Genomic DNA, 17,126 nt, shown 5'->3' with positions numbered 1-17,126 from the left:
GCAGAGAGCAGGTATCACCTGACGGCCACCACAGACCACCTCTGCCCAGCGTACCCTTGAAGCAGACAAGTGTCAGCTCTGGGGCCCCAAAGATAGGAGAACCCCCAAGCCAGGCCAAGCAAAGGGCTTGGTGTGGGGTAGGTGGGGACAGAGCAGCTCTCCCGCCCACCGTTTCCTGAGCACCCGCTCTGCACTGGAGATCAGGGAGAGACACGGAATGAATCATATCTGGTCTGGCCTGCACTGAGCTCAGGATAGTGGATGGTTGGTCAAGAGCAGTAATGGCAGCTTTGTACACACAGGCAGAGAAAATACAAGTGGTGTGTGGGGGAGGCACAAGGCAGGAACACAAGTCACTCTCTCCCGTAACAGACGTGAACAGGAGGGTTACACAAGCCAGGTTTTGAGGGATGAATAGGAGTTTGCTGTGTGTTCATCATGAGGATCTGTGGGGACCAGTCCTGATCCCTGGCAGCTGCCCTTCTAGATAAAATGGTGATGCCAAACATAGGAAAGGCAAGACTTGAGCAGCTGGGCCACTGGAAATTACCCTGTCACATGGCACTTTTCTCCTAGCTGAGCCCCTCCCAGGCACAGCCGGGCCGAGTCTCGGATCAAGGCCCCAGGCATATGATGCTGGCTCAAGAAGTCTGTGTCAAATGAATTACAGTGGATTCCATCTTCATCAATATCCTCACTGTTATCAGGAATGCAGGAGCACAGAATGAGGGCTTCCCGCAGCCCTCAAGAATGGAGTGGGGAGAAGCTCCTTCCTGCTCCACGTAGCTAGCTCTCCATCCTGCTATGAGAGCCTCTTTGTTCCCTAACAGACCTTCCACAGGCTCCCCTTCAACACCCCAAGTTCCCCTGGGGCCTTTTAAGACATGACTCAATTTCTAAAAGGTGTTGCACCTACAATTTACCCAGGAGAACCCCATTATGTACTAGCCTAAAGATACCATGACACTGGAGAGTCAGGTCAGCACAGTGGCCAAGGGCCTGGGCTCTGAGGCCAGCGGCCTGGGTTCAAATCCACTGACTGGCTCTGTGGTCTCAGGCAGATTCCTTCACCTCCCTGAGCCTTACTTTCTTCATCTGTAAAATGGGGATAATAACTCCACCACCTCACGCAGCTGTAACAAGAATTAAACAAGCCAATACATGTAATACTTTAAAGCCAGTGTCTGGGACACGGTCGGCACCGTGCAAGGGCTGGTGGTGTCATCGTTGACAACAGTGACATGGCCATGGCTCACAGTGGCTGACCCTAGCGTGCCATACCCTACATCAGATGCTCTGGGTGCTCTGTGTACTTTATCTTGCAAGAACCTACTACAGAGGGTTCCGTCATCAGCCCTGTTGACAGATGAGAAAGCTGAGCTGTGGATTTTGCAACTGGCCCAAAGTGCACCTCTCATGTGGCCAGGAGGGGATGGGACCCAGTGGGCTGAACCACCATGCCCCCGCCTCCCATCCCCACCTCTTTGGGAAGGGCCAGAAGGACTCTGGGGACATTCCCGCTGGAGGAAATTTCAACTGGGCAGACACCTGCTGGCAGGGAGGCAGTGGTCGAGGGGCCCCAGCACCCATCCTGGGGAAGGAGGAGGAGAGACAGGCACCACTGCACCCTAACCATCGGGGGCCGAGGTCTCTGCTGTGTCAGGGCACAGGCCAGGGTCCAAGGGCCTGGATCTGCAGAAGAGGTGGCCAGAGGGGAAGCCACATGCCGGGGATCAACCAGTTCAGCTCCCAGAGGACCAGCCTGGAGCCCAAGCCAATGGGAGTGGAGAAGGGGACACGAGCTGGCGGCTCGGGGCGACAGATCTGCTGCCCTCTGGGGAAGCAGGCATTGGGTGGGGTCTCATTCAAAAGACAGCACTCCTACAGGGGACCCCAGGGCCCGTGGAACCAGCCTCTGAGGGCCAGAGCTCAGGGGGCTGGGCCCAGGGCGACAAGGGCCTGAGTCACCTACACAGGCCACCTACATATGCCTAGATCTGTGGACACACGTATCCACACATGTGTCCCCGTGCCGGCTCACATCCACGACACACACACACGCCCACACACCCACATAAGTACCCACGAGGACACAAGCCCAAAAACAAATGCAGATAACCACACATATACCCCACGCCAGCTCATATCCGCTACACACCTTGTCCTCACTTATCGACTATCTTTTTATCTGACGTTTCCCGTTTATGACAACAGTAAAAAACCTACTATCTGACTAATTTGCACATAACGATGAAACTCTGGTAGTAACGAATGCTGAGGTTCGAGGTGAGAGTAAAGCTGGCTGTGATGGTTAAGGTTGTGTGTCAACTTGGCTGGGCCATGACTCTCAGTGGTTTGGCAGATATGCAATGATGTAATTTGGCAGTTATGTTAATGACATAACCAGCTTGTTATGTAATGATATAGCTTGGCTGTTACGTAACCTGGCTGTTATGTAATCACGCAATTTGGCAGCAGTTACGTAATGCTGTGACTTGGCAGTTATGTAATGATGTAGCCATCCTCCATTTTGAGTAGGGAAAGGTGGTAAGAGGGAGCCGTAGGCATGTAGGGAAAGGCAGTGCAAAGGCCCTGAGACTGGTGCACCCATGGGTGCTTGACGGCGAGCAAGGAGGTCTGTGGGGTGGGGCAGAAAACCCAAACCAAACCCACTCCTGTTGAGTCGATTCTGACTCATAACGACCCTATAGCACAGAGTAAAACTGCACCATAGAGTTTCCAAGGAGCACCTGGTAGATATGAACTACCGACCTTTTGGGTAGCAGCCATCGCACTTAACCACTACGCCACCAGGGGGTGGGGTAGAGGGAGGGGTAAACGAGAGAAAGGGGACAGAGGGCCAGAGACCAAGGGTGTGTCCACATACGGTGACTTGTGAATGTCAATACATCCCCCACCAGAGAGCAAACAGGAGTGGGCTAGGCCAAGGTCACCACTGCGTCCCAGTGCTTGTAAGAGGGACAGGCTCAGAGCAGGGGTTCAATACATAGTTGAATGAATAAGAGAATGAATGAAAGAACAAACAGTACGTGTAGGTGCCTCAGTGGACCTAAACTTACCAGGCAGGGTCTGCTCTTAGACTCGCAGGAGCCAAGTTCGAGCCCCAGTTCTGCCATGTACTTACTAGCTGTGATGCCTCAGGGGCCTCAGCTTCCTCTCTGAAAGTTAGTGGGGTCAGCCCTCCCATAAACATCAGGCCACCATCGGGATAAATTAGGCATAATAGGCATAGAGGCCCAGGCTGAGGAGCTGGGGGAGAGAGGGTCGTATCTTGTCAGGGAGGAGGAGGACATGAGCATGGCTTTGGGCTCCCCCTGCCTCTGCTCTCCCTCAGGGAGAAGCCCCTCCTCTAGTCTTGTCCATGGGGGTAAGGACTAGAGAGTAGGACTAGGGCTGACTGTACCTCACCCCAGGGGTGGGCCCAAGACCCAGGTCTGACCAATCAGTACATTCAAACAAACTCCCTGGCCTTGGTATTGGCTCAGAAATGAGCATATGAGAGCAACCAGCCAATGAGAGTCAACTCTGGGACTGCTGTCAAGACAACTGGGAAAGAGGGGTTTCCTATCTGCCCCAGGAACCCAGCTGGCAGGAGGTGAGCCAGGTAGCTGAGAATGACACTGGTACCAAGAAAACAGAGAGGAGAGAGGAGAGAGAGCTCCTGGACATATTCTTTTGAGCAGCTGGATCTACCCATACCTGCAGCAACCTAGCAACAACTTTTCATTACAAGGCGCAATAAACTCCTCTTTAGCCTCAACCAGTTTAAGCTGAGTTTTCGTCTCTTGTATCCAAGAGTCCTGACTACCAAATCCTTCTTAAGGCAGCTTTTTACAGTTTACAAAACCCCTCAAGCCACCGCCTCAGCCATATCAACTCCACAACCTCAAGAAAGTGGCCAGGGCCCCAGAGCAGCTGAAGAACTGGCTCTAAGCCACACAGCTCATCAGGGCACAGGCTGGACTGGAACCCAAACCCCCAGTCCCCCACCCCCCCAGAGCTGCCAAAAACTGGCGGCCTAATAGGTGGAGCGAGTAATACTCACAGGAGATACCCAGGTGAGAACCAGGAAGAGGGTATCTTAACTGGTATTGAGGGTACTGAGGTGGCCAAGGAGCCAGAGACCAGTCAAATCTGTAGCCACAGTGCCCCGGGAAAACCTGGGGGTAGCGACATTATTGTTCAGATGAACCCCAAGGAAATGGGGGCCAACTGCTGAGGGGAGGTGGAATGAGCTTCCCTGAGGGGGCACCAAAGGCCCATGCCTTTGAGTCCACCTGGCTGGGGGGTCTGGGACCCCAGCCTCCTGACCCCCAACTGGCTGAGCTCGCAGTGAGAGTCCAGGGGACTGCAGCGACATCCTGAGCAAAGCTCCCACTGCCTCCACAGCTGCTGGAGAGAACTGTGCCTGATCTCCGCCCCAGGATCAGGGAGGTTGGACCAAGAGAGGTGCCAACTGGGGTAAGACTCCCAGGATGCCTGCCCTTCTCCTCTCCACCAAAGGCTCCTGGAGCCAGCTCAATCCTGGGTCCGAGTTCCAGCCTCAAAACTCACTTGCTGTGTAATCTCAGGCAGGTCACTTTCCTCTCTGGGCCTCAGTTTCTCCACGAGTAAAATCGAGAAAACAACACTACCTATTCCATATAGGTCTGGTGAACATCACACGAACTCACGCAAAATGTAAACAATAACAAAAAGGAGAAAACAACGATGACAACAGCAACAGTAACAGCGGCAGCTAAGGCTTGCTCAGTGCCAAGCATTGTTCTCAAAGCACTACGTGATGAACTCCTAATGCCACCAACTGTACAAACATGATGAACTCCTAATGCCACCAACCGTACAAGGCAGGTGCTGTAATTACCATCTCTCGACAAGTGAGGAATATGAGTCACAGCAGGCTAAGTAAACTGCTCAAGGTCACAGAGCCAGGAAGTGATTGAGGTGAGACTCCACCAGGACGTCCAGCCCTGAGCCCTCTGTGCTTCCAGTCTGGGGAGCATACGGACTCTCCTACCATTTTCACTGGTATCAGTGTTGCTCAGGGTGGGGACGGCGTGTGAGTCTGGCTGCCCCACCCTGCAAGGCCAAGCACACACCTCCTAGGTCTTGGCGGTCCAGGCTCACCCTGTATCATATGGCTGCCTCCAAAGGCAGAAGAGTAGCCATACCAGATGACCCCACAGTTCCCTGCCTGGGGATCCTGTCACAGATGCCACAGCAGCCCTCCAGGCCCCAGGGACTGGGCTGCACCTCTTGCTCTGACTCTGGCATTGAGCCAGCCAGGGGCAGATTCCACAGCAGAGACAGCAGGAAGGGAGCCCAGGCACCCCAGGCAGGAGGGGGGAATATAGGAGTTAAGACAGGGAGGGGAGGTCCCCCATCCATTACACTTTGCTGTGTCACCTCAGACAAGAACCTCCTGCTCTTGGCTCAGTATCCTCATCCATGAAATGGGGGGTGGGGCGGGGGGCTCAACATCCACAGGTCCTGAGGTCATTCTGAGCTCAAACCAGCCTGACTGGGAGGACCCCACCAGACACCAGCTTCCACCTTGGGGCAGCCCGAGCCCCTCCAGACACCAAGCAGCTGCCCCTCTCAGGATCCCCTGGGGCCCCCAGCCTGTTCCAGATGCTGTGTTTCAACCATTCACAGGGCCCTTCCAGGCCAAGTGTCAATGCAGGCTGATGCTAAAGAACCAGGCCCTGGAATCTGACAGCCACCGGTTCAAATCCCAGGCCCAGCCCTCCAGAGCTTCATGACGTTAATGTCTCTGGGCCTCAGTTTCACTCAGTTTCCATGTGTGAAATGGAAACAATCACCCTATCTGCCCTCCAAGCACTGCTGTGTAAAGGACTTGGCCCACCACCTAGCAGGGAGACTGTTCATTCAACGTCACTGGTGATAATAATAGTACAGGACTTTCTTCTAACCCCCTTCCTCAAGCTGATTGCCTGGTCCCTAATGCTCTCCTAGGACCCGATGTACCCCACAGACCAGGGCTTGGTCCACACCAGTCCCCGGGCTCAGCAGCTCTGTGCCCAGCAGCCACAACAGGACAGTCTACACTAGCCACCCTTCCCCCATCCACTCACAAACTGGTCTCGGGGCAGGAGGGGTGCTGAGGTCCCATTTTGCAGATGGAAACACTGAGGCCCAGAGCAGAAACCACAGCATTCAAGGTGACGGCCACAGGAGAAGGTAGCTAACTGGGGGGGGGTAGGGACTCGGTGGGGTCAGGTGGGGTGGGCGGGCATACCCGGTTTTCGTCGTAGATGATCTGTACCAGGCTGCGATGCTTCGATTCGATGGGCGGTGGCGACACGGGCTTCTCAGGCTCAGGTGGCTTGGCGGCCTCCTCCTCCAGCTGTTGCTGTGGGAAGCACAGAGAGTATGAGCTGTGAGGACGGCGGCAGGCGGAAGGAGATGCAGGCTCCCCAGCTGCAGCAGGCGGCCCCTTGTAGCCCAGCCTGGTGGCCATGCACAGGAAGTCAGGCTACTAACCATTTCCTCTGAGTCAGCCACGGGGACCCCGTGCCCTGGAGCAGTCCCCGCTCCCTCGAGGAAGGACCCAGCCCAGCGGCCGACTCTAGCCTCCAGGCTCTGGTGCCAGCCTTCCGGGGTCCAAATCCCGCTTCTGTGACTTTCCAGCTAGGTGAGTTTAAATAAGCAGCTTAACCTCTCTGTGCTTCAGTCTTCTCCTCTGTAAAATGGGGCCAATCATTGTGCCTCCCTCTTAGCGTGGTGGTGAGGATTCAATGAGTTAACCCAGGCATAGCAGAGCAGGGGTCGATAAAAGCCAGCCATTGTCATTACTACAAGTATCATCATCATCAGGACAGGCAGTATAGACTCAGGGGCCAAACTGTCCAGATTAGAACCCTACTTCGTCTACAAGAAGCTGCTGAACTTCTCTGAGCCTCGCTTTGCTCATCTGGAAAATGGGAACAATTAAAGTCCCTACCCTACAGAACTGGTGGAGGATGAAATGGGCTAGTGCATGCACAGAGCTCGATGCTTGGCACACAGTGAGCACTCGGCAACCAGCTTTTCATTATTTTATTCTCACTGTCTACCTTGGTCTTCACACTGGACTCTCTTCTTCTAAACACTTTCGTAAAGGATATTACTTAGTGCACTGACTATTTTATGCCCAAGAGGAAAACTGAAGGCCAGAGAGGTTAAGACCCTGACCCAAAGTCACAAAGGGGGCCAATCGATGTCCACGTCTACACTCTGACAGGGCATCACGAGTGAGACTGGAACACTGTTCTCGGCTCACAATGCTCTCGCGGCCTGCATGTGACCAAAGGGCAGATCATTATTAACTGAAAAAAGACAGCCAGAGGAGGGCAATGCAAAAAGAGCCAGAAAATTCAGAGTCCTGGGTTCTGTTGTCACAAAGACCTGGCTGGTTTTTAGAGCCACTCCTGTCACCCAGGCCTAGGAAAAGTCTGGCTGGTTTAGCTGAGCTGCCACAGTCCCACAGAGACCCCTGGTGGTGGCTTTCAGAAGGACAGTTAGCACGAGGCACAATGCTGTTGCCCTCAAGTAGATTCTGACTCATAGCGACCCTATATGACAGAGCAGAGCTACCCCATAGGAATTCCCAGGCTGTAATCTTTACAGGAGCAGATTGCCAGGTCCTCCTCTCTTATAGCTACTGGGTGGGTTCAAACCTCCAGCCTTTCTGTGAGCAGCCAAGTACTTAACCATTACACCACCAGGGCTCCTTGGCAAAATACTGCAAACCCCCAAAAGTGCACATCAAGTAAAAGCCAGAGAAATGGGAGAAGCACACAGCCATAAAGGGTGTGTGCAGAGGGGACGCCTCCCCAAACAGTGAAGGTGGCCCTCCCTCAGGCACCAGAGAAAATATTACACGGGACACATACTCAGCTAAGAAGGCAATTTCAAGCTCTAAAAAAAAAAAAAACCAAACCCGCAGCCATCAAGTCGATTTAGCAACTCCATGTGCAGAGTAGAACTGCTCCAAGGGGCTTTCTCGGCTGTAATCTTTACAGAAGATCACCAGGCCTTCCTTATGCAAAGCCACTAGGTAACTTCAAACTGCCAACCTTTAGCTCAGCAGCCAGTCACAAGCTACTTGTACTACCCAGGGTTCTCATTCGAACCATTATTCAACAGCTTTGCGACCTCAGGCAGGTCACTTCACCTGTCTGAGGCCCAGTGCTTCCTCTGTGAAACCAGGGGAGTTAACAGTGCCTACCACATAAGGCTGCTTTGAGGAGTAAAGAAGGTAACGCATAGACCTCATCTACCCTGAAGTCAGAAGAACTAGGTGGTGCCCAACTACCACTACCGATCGTTCTGACCAGGGCAACAACAGATGGACGCTGACAGAATGGAAGAAAATACGTGAAACAGAACCTCAAATCCCCCCAAAAATAAAAATCTACTGGGCTAGCTGAGACTGGAGGACTCCCCAAAACTACTGCCCTGAGGTATTCTTCGAACCTTGAACTGAAACTAAACCCTGTGGTCACCTTAACAGGCTGACTCAAAAAAGTAATATCGCCTGTGAAGTAGACTGCTCCTTTAAAAAATCACCTATATGAGACCAAAGGGTCAATTACTTTAAAACAAAGATCAGAATGTAAGGGGCTAGGGAAACTAGACTAACGGAAACGGAACAACCAGAATGAAAATAGAGAATGTTCGTGTGTTGCTAAGAACGTAACCAAGATCACTTAACAACCTGTATAGAAATTGTTGGATGGGAACCTAAACTGTTATGTAAACTTTCACCGAAAACACAATAAAATATTATCATTTAAAAAGAAGGGAAAAAAACTGGCATCTGATACAAATCAAAACGACAATGAGATATTCACTTCACACCCACTAGGAAGGCTCTGATCAAAAAAATGGAAAATGTTGGTGAGAATGGAGAGAGATCTGAACCCTCATCCACTGCTGGGGGGTAATGTGAAATGATGCCACCACCGCTGTGAAACACAAGTCTGGCAAGTCCTTAAAAAGTTAAATATGGAACTGCCATGTGGCCCAGCAATTCCACTCCCACGTGTGTACCCAAAGAATTGAAAACAGGTGTTCCAACTAAAAAAAAAAAAAAATTTTTTTTTTTTTTTTTTACCTATACCCAAATGCTCATAGCAGCACTATTCACAGGAGCGAAAAGGGAGAAGCTACCGAAATGTCCACTAACTGATGAGTGGATGAAGAAAATGTGGTTTGCCCATACAATGGAATGTTACTTGGTCATAAAAGGAACGAAGTACTGACAGAAGCCGCGACGTGGATGAACCGCGAAAACAAGATGCCACGTGAAAGAAATCAGTTTGAACAAACTGCACGTTGTAGGATTCCACTGATACAAAATGTCCGGGACAGGCAAACCCACAGAGATAGAAAGCAGATTGGTGGTTGCCAGGGGTGGGGGAAAATGCGGGTACAGCGTAGGAAGGAACTGCTAATGGGCACAAGGTTTCTTTCTGGGGTGATGAGAATATTCGGCAACTACACAGAGGTAATGCCTGTGCAACATTGTAAATGTACTAAATGCCACTAAACTGTCCACTTTAAAATGGTTAAAGTTTTCTATCAACGTCACTTTTTTAAAAAAATGCCAAAGTGGAGTTGAAAAAAAAAAAAAAAGGCCTCATCAGGGCTGCCCAAGCCACCTCACTTCCGGCCCAGCCACAAACATGAGCGCATGACCTATACCACAGCCAGGCCCGTAAGAGTGGACCACACCAACGTCATGTGGGCCTGCCCAGGGCTCGGCCACTAGCTCCAAGGCCTGAGCCACCATCTTGGAAACCCGCCAACGGTCCCGTGAGGTCTAGGTCAGCTAGTCTGGCCTCACTGACCAGGCCCAGCTGGTGGACTATCCGTGAATCCCAGCTGCTAGTGACGGCCTAATGATCCCCTTGAAATCAATGCCCCCTTCCCCGTACATGCTCCCAACCCAACACACGGGGCTCCTCCTTCCAGGAAGCCCTTTCTCACAGCCTTCACCGCCCACGGTGGCAACAGTGGGCTCTTGATCCCACACGGAGCCCACACCTGCTTGCAGGGGGGCCAGGTATGACCCTGAGTCTTCCAGTAGCCTAGCTGCACCAGAGTTAGCAGTTTTAATGAGTACCTACTACGCGCCAGGCCCTTTGTTAGCGGCACCACAGTTAACAGGGAGACAGGCCCTGCTTTACATCCTAACGGGGACAAAACCAGTCTGTCACAAAGCCAGATGCAGTGATTCGGGTGAGGGCGCCACTGAAGCATGGCAATAACACAGACCAGGGGTCACCAAGGTTTCTCTGTAAAGGGTCAGAGGGTAAATATTTTCACCTCTGCAGGCCAATGGGCTGTTACTGGGGAAAGCAGCCATAGGTGATGTGTAAAGGAGTGGGTATGGCTATGTTCCAATAAAACTTTATTTACAAAAACAGGCAGCCAGCTGGATTTGACAGCCCCTGGGACGGGGTACGGAGCCCTGGTGGTGCGGTGCCTGAAGATCTTGGCTGCCAACCAAAAGGTTGGCAGTTTGAACTCACCACCTGCTCCTCGGAACCCTATGGGGCAGTTCTACCCTATCCTACAGGGCTGCGATGAGTCGGAATTGACTCAACGGCACTGGGTATGCCTTTTTGTTTGTTTGGGAAAGAGTACAAGGAGCCACGGAGGTACAGCGGTTAAAGCGCTCGGCTGCTAACCAAAAGGTTGGTGATTCGAGGCCGCCAGCTGCTCCGTGGAAGAAAGACGTGGCAGTCTGCTTCCACAAAGATTTACAGCCTTGGAAACCCTGTGGGGCAGTTCTGCTCTGTCCTACAGGGTCACTATGAGTCAGAATCGACTCGAGGCAATGGGTTTGGCTTTTTTGGAAACAAGTATGGCGAAAGAATGTTTAAAGATCCACAGAGGGGCTCTCTGGGGAGGGAACATTTGAGCAGAGACCTGGATGATCCCAAGAAGGGAGCCATGGGAATAACTGGGAAGAGGCATGCAGGCAGGGAGGCTGGTAGGAAAAGTCAATTCGGGCCAAGTCTGCGGAAAAAAAGGTGGACCAGGCAGGCAACCTGGATGTTTCTAGAAACTTGGGGCTCAGACTTCCAGGGCACTGGGCTTCTGATACAGTATCTTCCCAGGGCTCACTCCACCCACAGATGGGAAAGCTCTAACCTTGAAGGTCATGGGGAAAGGGGGGACCTGGAACCATTCACAGGTCTATCGGGTGGTACTGCTGCATACACTGCTCTTGTCTAATAAATGGCAACGGCACCAAACCGAGCCAGCACGTGAGCAGTGCTCACACGTGTTTGCTCCCACTGTCCTCAGCACTATTTATCTTCACCGTCCTCACTGCTGTTGGAGCAGAGGTTCCGAGCTCCGACCCATCCACCCGCCTGCACCTGTTTCTTCTTCAGTTTGGAGATCTGCTGCTCCACCATGGTGATCTCGCGGTCCACACGGTCCATGTTCTGGATCAGCTCCTCCTTGGAGAGTCGTGGAGGGACCAGCTCCAGATCAGGGTCGGTGTGCGGGGGGCTGGGCGGGGACACCGGCTCCAGTTTGCCCGCCAGGCTGCGGTCCTGTGGCAAAGAGAAGACAGGCATGGGGTCAGGGAAGGGGGCACACTGGCCAGCAACACCCTTCAAATATACTCCCAGTTTCTGGCCCTGACTTCTGGCTCCCAGCACACTGGAGGTCATGTACCTGTCCTACCTCCCTGCCTTGGCTGCTGCCAGTCCTCCTGCCAAGTGCACCCTTTCCAGCCCTTCAGCCCATTCTTTGAAGGACAGAACCCTTTACATCCTTCAAGATTCTGTGCAAACACCTCCTTTTACACGAAAGCTTCCCCCAACCTCCCCTGAAGACGTTGACGCCCTCCTCACTCCCTCTTGCCATTAACACGTCTCCCTTCCTCCTCCTACCCCACCTGTGTCCTCCCCACCAGACCAAACTCCCCAAGAACAGGATCCAGGACCCCACAACCTTGGTCGCCCGGGGCCTAGCCCTTAGCAGACTGTCCACAAACATTTATTCACGATGCTCAATCCCAACAAAAAGCAATTAAGAAATACTATGTAAAGCACTGTATGTAGGAGCCCTGGTGGAGCAGTGGCTAAGAGCTCAGCTGCTAACCTAAAGGTTGGCGGTTTGAATACACTAGCCACTCCCTGGAAACCATATGGGGCAGTTCTACTCTGTCCTATACGGTCACCATGAATCGGAAACAACGGCAATGGACAGGGCGATTATATACAGCACAAGGAGCGTGGTGGTGCAAATAGTTAAACGCTCAGCTGCTGAACTAAAAGGCTGGTGGTTTCAACCCACCCAGCAGCTCCACGGGAGAAAGACCTGATGACCTCTTCCTGCAAAGGTACAGCCTAGAAAACCCTATGGGGCAGTTCTACTCTGTCACAGGGGCCTCTCTGAGTCAGAATGGACTCGATGGCACCTAACAACAACAACAGCACAACCCGGTTTTGTAAAAAGCCAGCATACGTACACAAACATGCAGAAAAACCATGAGCACAGGAAACGCAGGCAGGCGTTTACAGTGGTTATCTGAGCAGAAGACGTGTTTTCACTTTCTTCTTTTTATTTACGAGTCTTTTTCCGATTTTTCCCTTTTTTAAGGGTTACTCTTTGTGTAACAAAGTTGTGTTTTTTTTTTTTTTTTTTTAAGTGTTAAACAAACAAGGGAACCCTCAAGTCAGTGACTCACTGTCTCCTTCCTCCCCAGACCAAGCTGCTGGGCACCCGGCAGTGCTGGCGGGCGGGGGGGCGGCGACGCAGGAGCGCTCATTTCTGGAGCTTGGCTGCCTGGGTTCAAATCCCGCCACCTCCCTGCTCTGGGACTGCAAGCAAACGGCTCACCAGTTCCCTGCCTCAGCCCCCTCACCCACACAATGGGGACAGAAACAGCTCCCACCTCCCAGGCTGCTGCAAGGTTGAGCTGGAACAGGCAAAGGGCTGGGCTCAGAGCCTGGTACACTGTAAGCACTCAATAAGCGCTGGCTGTGATTGTCCCATCTCAATACCCGGGCTCCAGGCCTGGCAGCCTGTGTGTAACCCAAGCCCCCGCCCTGTGCCATCCGTCAGGGCCAAGCCGGCAGCTGCTGGCGGAGGCGACCTGGGAGGAGCGCCAGGCCACTGCCTCCCTGCCCCCACAGCAGCTGCCACCCACAGGACACAGGCCACATTATTCCCTGGGACAACTGCAGCCACGAGGCCTGCCAAGTACCCCCTACCTCAGCCCCAGGACAAGCAGAGGCCACGCCATCTTAGGTCTTCCCTCCCAGGGTCTCTGCCCCAACCCCACAGGCTCTACCAAGGCCTGCACAGGGCTGGGGGTTTCGGGGTCACACTGGGTTTGCCTCCTGGCCTCATCATGTCCACCTGAGAAATGTGGAGAGCTGGAGTCTGGACCCCTGAGCTCCTATACCCAGAATTTCCCTGGGAATGCAGAAAAGACCTCAAAGCTGCAAGCACCCCACATGGCCCTTGCTGCTCTCCTGGGACACCCTCCACCAGGCACCACTCATTGCTCAGCCCACCCCACTCCTCAGCATTCCACACCCCGTCACCAGGTCCTCACATGGCCTTATGGGGGTGGGGGGGGCGGGGGGTTGCTATTTCATTCCCATTTTAGAGATGAAAACACGGAGAACTCAGAGGCCTATGCCCAGTAGTTGGCAAATTTCATCAGCAAAAGGCCAGATGGTAGATATTTTAGTTTTGCCGACCAGACAGTCTCTGCCGCAATGACTCTGACTTGTAGCAAGAGATCAGTCACAGACGATACATAAACAAATGGCTGAGGCCATGTTTCAATAAAACTTTATTTTACAAAAGCAGGCTGGGTGCCGGATTTGGCCTGTGACTACAGTCTGCCAACTCCTGCTCTAAACAATTCATAAATCTTACCTCATGTGATCTTTGCAACTACCCTGGGAGGTAAGAATACCGTTATTTCAATTTTATAGATGAGGAAACTGAGGTCCAGAACAGCTCAATGATGTGCCCCGGGTCAACCAGCCATGAAGAGATGGAGTCACTGCCTCACCCGGTGCAGGAGGGCAGAGGCCGGGCCTCAGTCCTGACTCTCAGCGGCAGGTGGAGCACGTGGCCAGGGTGCAGGGGCCCCCATGGCAGAAACGGGATCTCTGTCACACGTTCATCCACCCCACAGAGCCGCCATGGCTGGGGAGAAGGGCCGGAGCAAGATCCCTTCCAGGGACCCATCAAATTCCTGTCTCATGCGTCTAGCTGAATTCCATGAAGCAGATGCAAGACACATCTGAACGCTCTCAGAGTCGTGTTTCTCCCCAAGCTTCTTCCCTTGCCCAGAGTTTGCTCAAACTTTCCAAATGCTCTTAGACAGCCCGAAGCAATTACAGCAGTCCTTCAGCCAGGCCCCAGCTCTGGGCCCACGGCTTCCCTCGCCAGGTCCAGGAAGAGAGAAGAGAGACAGACAGATAAAGAAAGAGGCTGAGACAGAGAACGAGACTAAAACAGAGAGACAGAGAAAGACAAAGAAATAAAGACAAGGGAGACAGAGACAGAGGGAGGCAGGCACAAAACACTCAAGCGCACACACACCCCCAGGCAAAGAGAGACAGAGACAGAGGCAGGTGCGCACGCGGGCACACACACGTGCACGCACGCACGCACACACACACACACACGTACCCAGGCAAAGACAGACACAGAGACAAAGACAGAGTTCCACCAAGGAGAGGGTGCCCCCGGAAGAGGGAGCCCCAACAAGGCAGGAATAAGCCAACCAGGAAGAGGAACAAGCAGAGCCAACGGGGCTGTGGGGTGGTCAGGGAGCCCCTCCGAGGAGGCTGAGGCTGAGGCTCTGAGCCATTGGGGTGAAGAGCAGCCACTGAGGGCAGGCTAGGCAGCAGAAACGCTCCTTCTCTGGGCTGTGACCCCAAGCTGGGGCACGTGAGAACCATCGTTAGGGTGTCAGTGACAAGGAGGAAACAGCCTCAATGTGCCCCACACCACCTTCCCCAGCACCCATCCAAGACCCACTCCAAGGGAGGGCTTTTCGAGGGGAACCATCCTGGGGGAGGCTGAATACCACTCCCCCTCCCTCCACAGTCCCACAGAGGACCAGAGAGGAGGCAGCTGGCTGAGGTGCTTGTGGGGGCATCGCAGGCACAGAAACAGGGCAACACCCGGGAGACCCAGAGCGGGCAACACCCTGTAGTCAGGTGGGCTATGGAGCAGTCATCTGGGCCCGGAACTCTGCCCCACACCTCCCAGCTTTCTGATGTGGGTGCATCCTTCCCGCCTGTACAGCCCGAGGACCCCTTTCTAAAACAGGGATCACAGCCCAGACCTCACCGAGCTGGGAAGATACGAGAGAGTAACGCTTGCCATGCCTGGTACAACACCTGGCACACAGTAAGTGCTCAATTAATGTGAGTGGCTGTCAACATATTCGTGACCACCCTGTGGACCACTCTCTTGTGCTGCCCCCACCCCCAGTAAAGACTTGTCTCCGCCTGAAATTCCATCATTCAAACCCATCAGGAGTCAGGTGGAGAAGAGGACCCCACAGGCCCGGGTGCGATCATCTTCCTCCCTGGCCTGGACCCTTCAGCCCAGGAAGCCCCAGGCCCAGACAGGACAAGCGAAGGAATGTGGAGACAGACAGGAGCCTCAGTGTCACCCAGGCTGAGCATCTCTGAGTGCACGGAGACCCCCCCAGGGTGCTGTCTACTCTCCCATATCACAAAATCCAGCGTTCACCAGTCAAGTCAGAGGAGGCCACCAAGAGAGGGTTCCAGGAGGGGAAGACACGGGTCGCACATCCCACTGCTGTGAGTAAATTCCTGCCCAGACCCACCAGCAGACCACAGAGGGAAGCTGTGGTGGGCTCCCACCACCCCCCGAGCCCCAGCAGCACCTCCACAGCCCCACTCAGGAGCCGGGGTGGCTGCCTAGGGCAAGGCCAAACCCCAGGCCAATGGCAGAGCCACCTCACCCCAACACGCCTCTGGCTGCCCCATCCTTGGTCCCATCTCCATCCTTTGCCCAAGCTGTCTCTCAGCCTGTCCTGCCGGCTTCTACCCTCCCACCTACCTCTCAGAAACAGAGCTCCCAGGTTGGGGGACAAGCCTACCTTGGCCAGGTCCTCGGAGCCACCAGGCTGGGCTGTGGCCAGCAGGGCTGAGGGCCGTGGCAGAGGCTCGGGCAGCAGCTCCAGGCGCGGACGCTTGCTCTCAATGAACTCCAGCTCCGGCTTGCCCAGCTCAGGCAGGTATGAGTGGGCCTCAGGTCGCAGGTGCAGCTCCTGGGACCTGCGGGGGGCAAGCCACACAACGTCAGGTGGGAAGAACGAGGCTCTATGACTCCCAGGACTCGCAAGGCCCCAGCACTGTAGCCCGCCCCAGCTGAGTGAGGCAAGTTCCCATGTGAGCATCTGCCCACAGTCACAGTGAGGCAGAACCCTTATCCCTGCTGTGCCAGCCTGCGAGTCAGCATTCACCGACAGCATTTGTAGGAAGAGTACTCATTGGGGTTGGCACCTGGACACCCTTCAGGGGTTCTCCACCCTCACTACTCGGCACAGCCAAAGGACCAGCAGCCTCAGCCCAACTGGAGCTGGTTGGAGATGCCAAATCTCAGGCCTACCCAAGACTGACAGAGTCAGACTGTATCCTAGGTGGTTTGCGTGAACCCTCCACGCCCGTTCCCACCTCAAAGCCTTTGCATCTGCTGTTCCCTCTGTTGAAATGCCTTTTCCTAGCTCTCTGAGCAGTGGTCAGCCAACAGTCTCTCGTCTGAGGGGCCTATCCTGGCCACCCCAGCAATCTGTCCACGCACACACACACACACACACAGCCTTCGTGTTGTTGTTAGGTGCCACTGAGTTGGTTCCGACTCATAGTAACCCGATGCACAACAAAACAAAACACTGCCTGGTCCCGTGCCATTCTCACAATCGTTATGTTTGAACCCATTGTTGCAGCCACTGTTAATCCATGTCATTGACAGTCTTTCTCTTTCTCGCTGACCCTCTCTACTTTACCAAGCATGATGTCCTTCTCCAGGGACTGGTTCCTCCTCGTAACATGTCCAAAGTACGTGAGACAAAT

General features: G+C 53.7%; 1 protein-coding gene across 24 annotated transcripts in view; it reads right to left on the bottom strand.

The window, feature by feature from the left end:
* The window catches only part of NCOR2 (nuclear receptor corepressor 2), a 207,854-nt gene that overhangs the window by 110,676 nt on the left and 80,052 nt on the right, over window positions 1-17,126 (bottom strand). For all 24 annotated transcript variants that reach the window (XM_049866137.1, XM_049866140.1, XM_049866134.1 and 21 more), the window contains 3 exons: window positions 16,151-16,328; window positions 11,415-11,594; window positions 6,281-6,394 (listed from right to left, as the gene is read on the bottom strand). In XM_049866137.1, the coding sequence (XP_049722094.1) occupies window positions 6,281-6,394; window positions 11,415-11,594; window positions 16,151-16,328 (472 nt within the window). The remainder of the gene's footprint in view (window positions 1-6,280; window positions 6,395-11,414; window positions 11,595-16,150; window positions 16,329-17,126) is intronic.

Source organism: Elephas maximus, chromosome 22 (genome assembly GCF_024166365.1).
Source record: "Elephas maximus indicus isolate mEleMax1 chromosome 22, mEleMax1 primary haplotype, whole genome shotgun sequence".
In the NCBI taxonomy this organism is placed as follows: domain Eukaryota; kingdom Metazoa; phylum Chordata; class Mammalia; order Proboscidea; family Elephantidae; genus Elephas; species Elephas maximus.
This window is presented reverse-complemented; position numbering and strand designations above follow the sequence as displayed.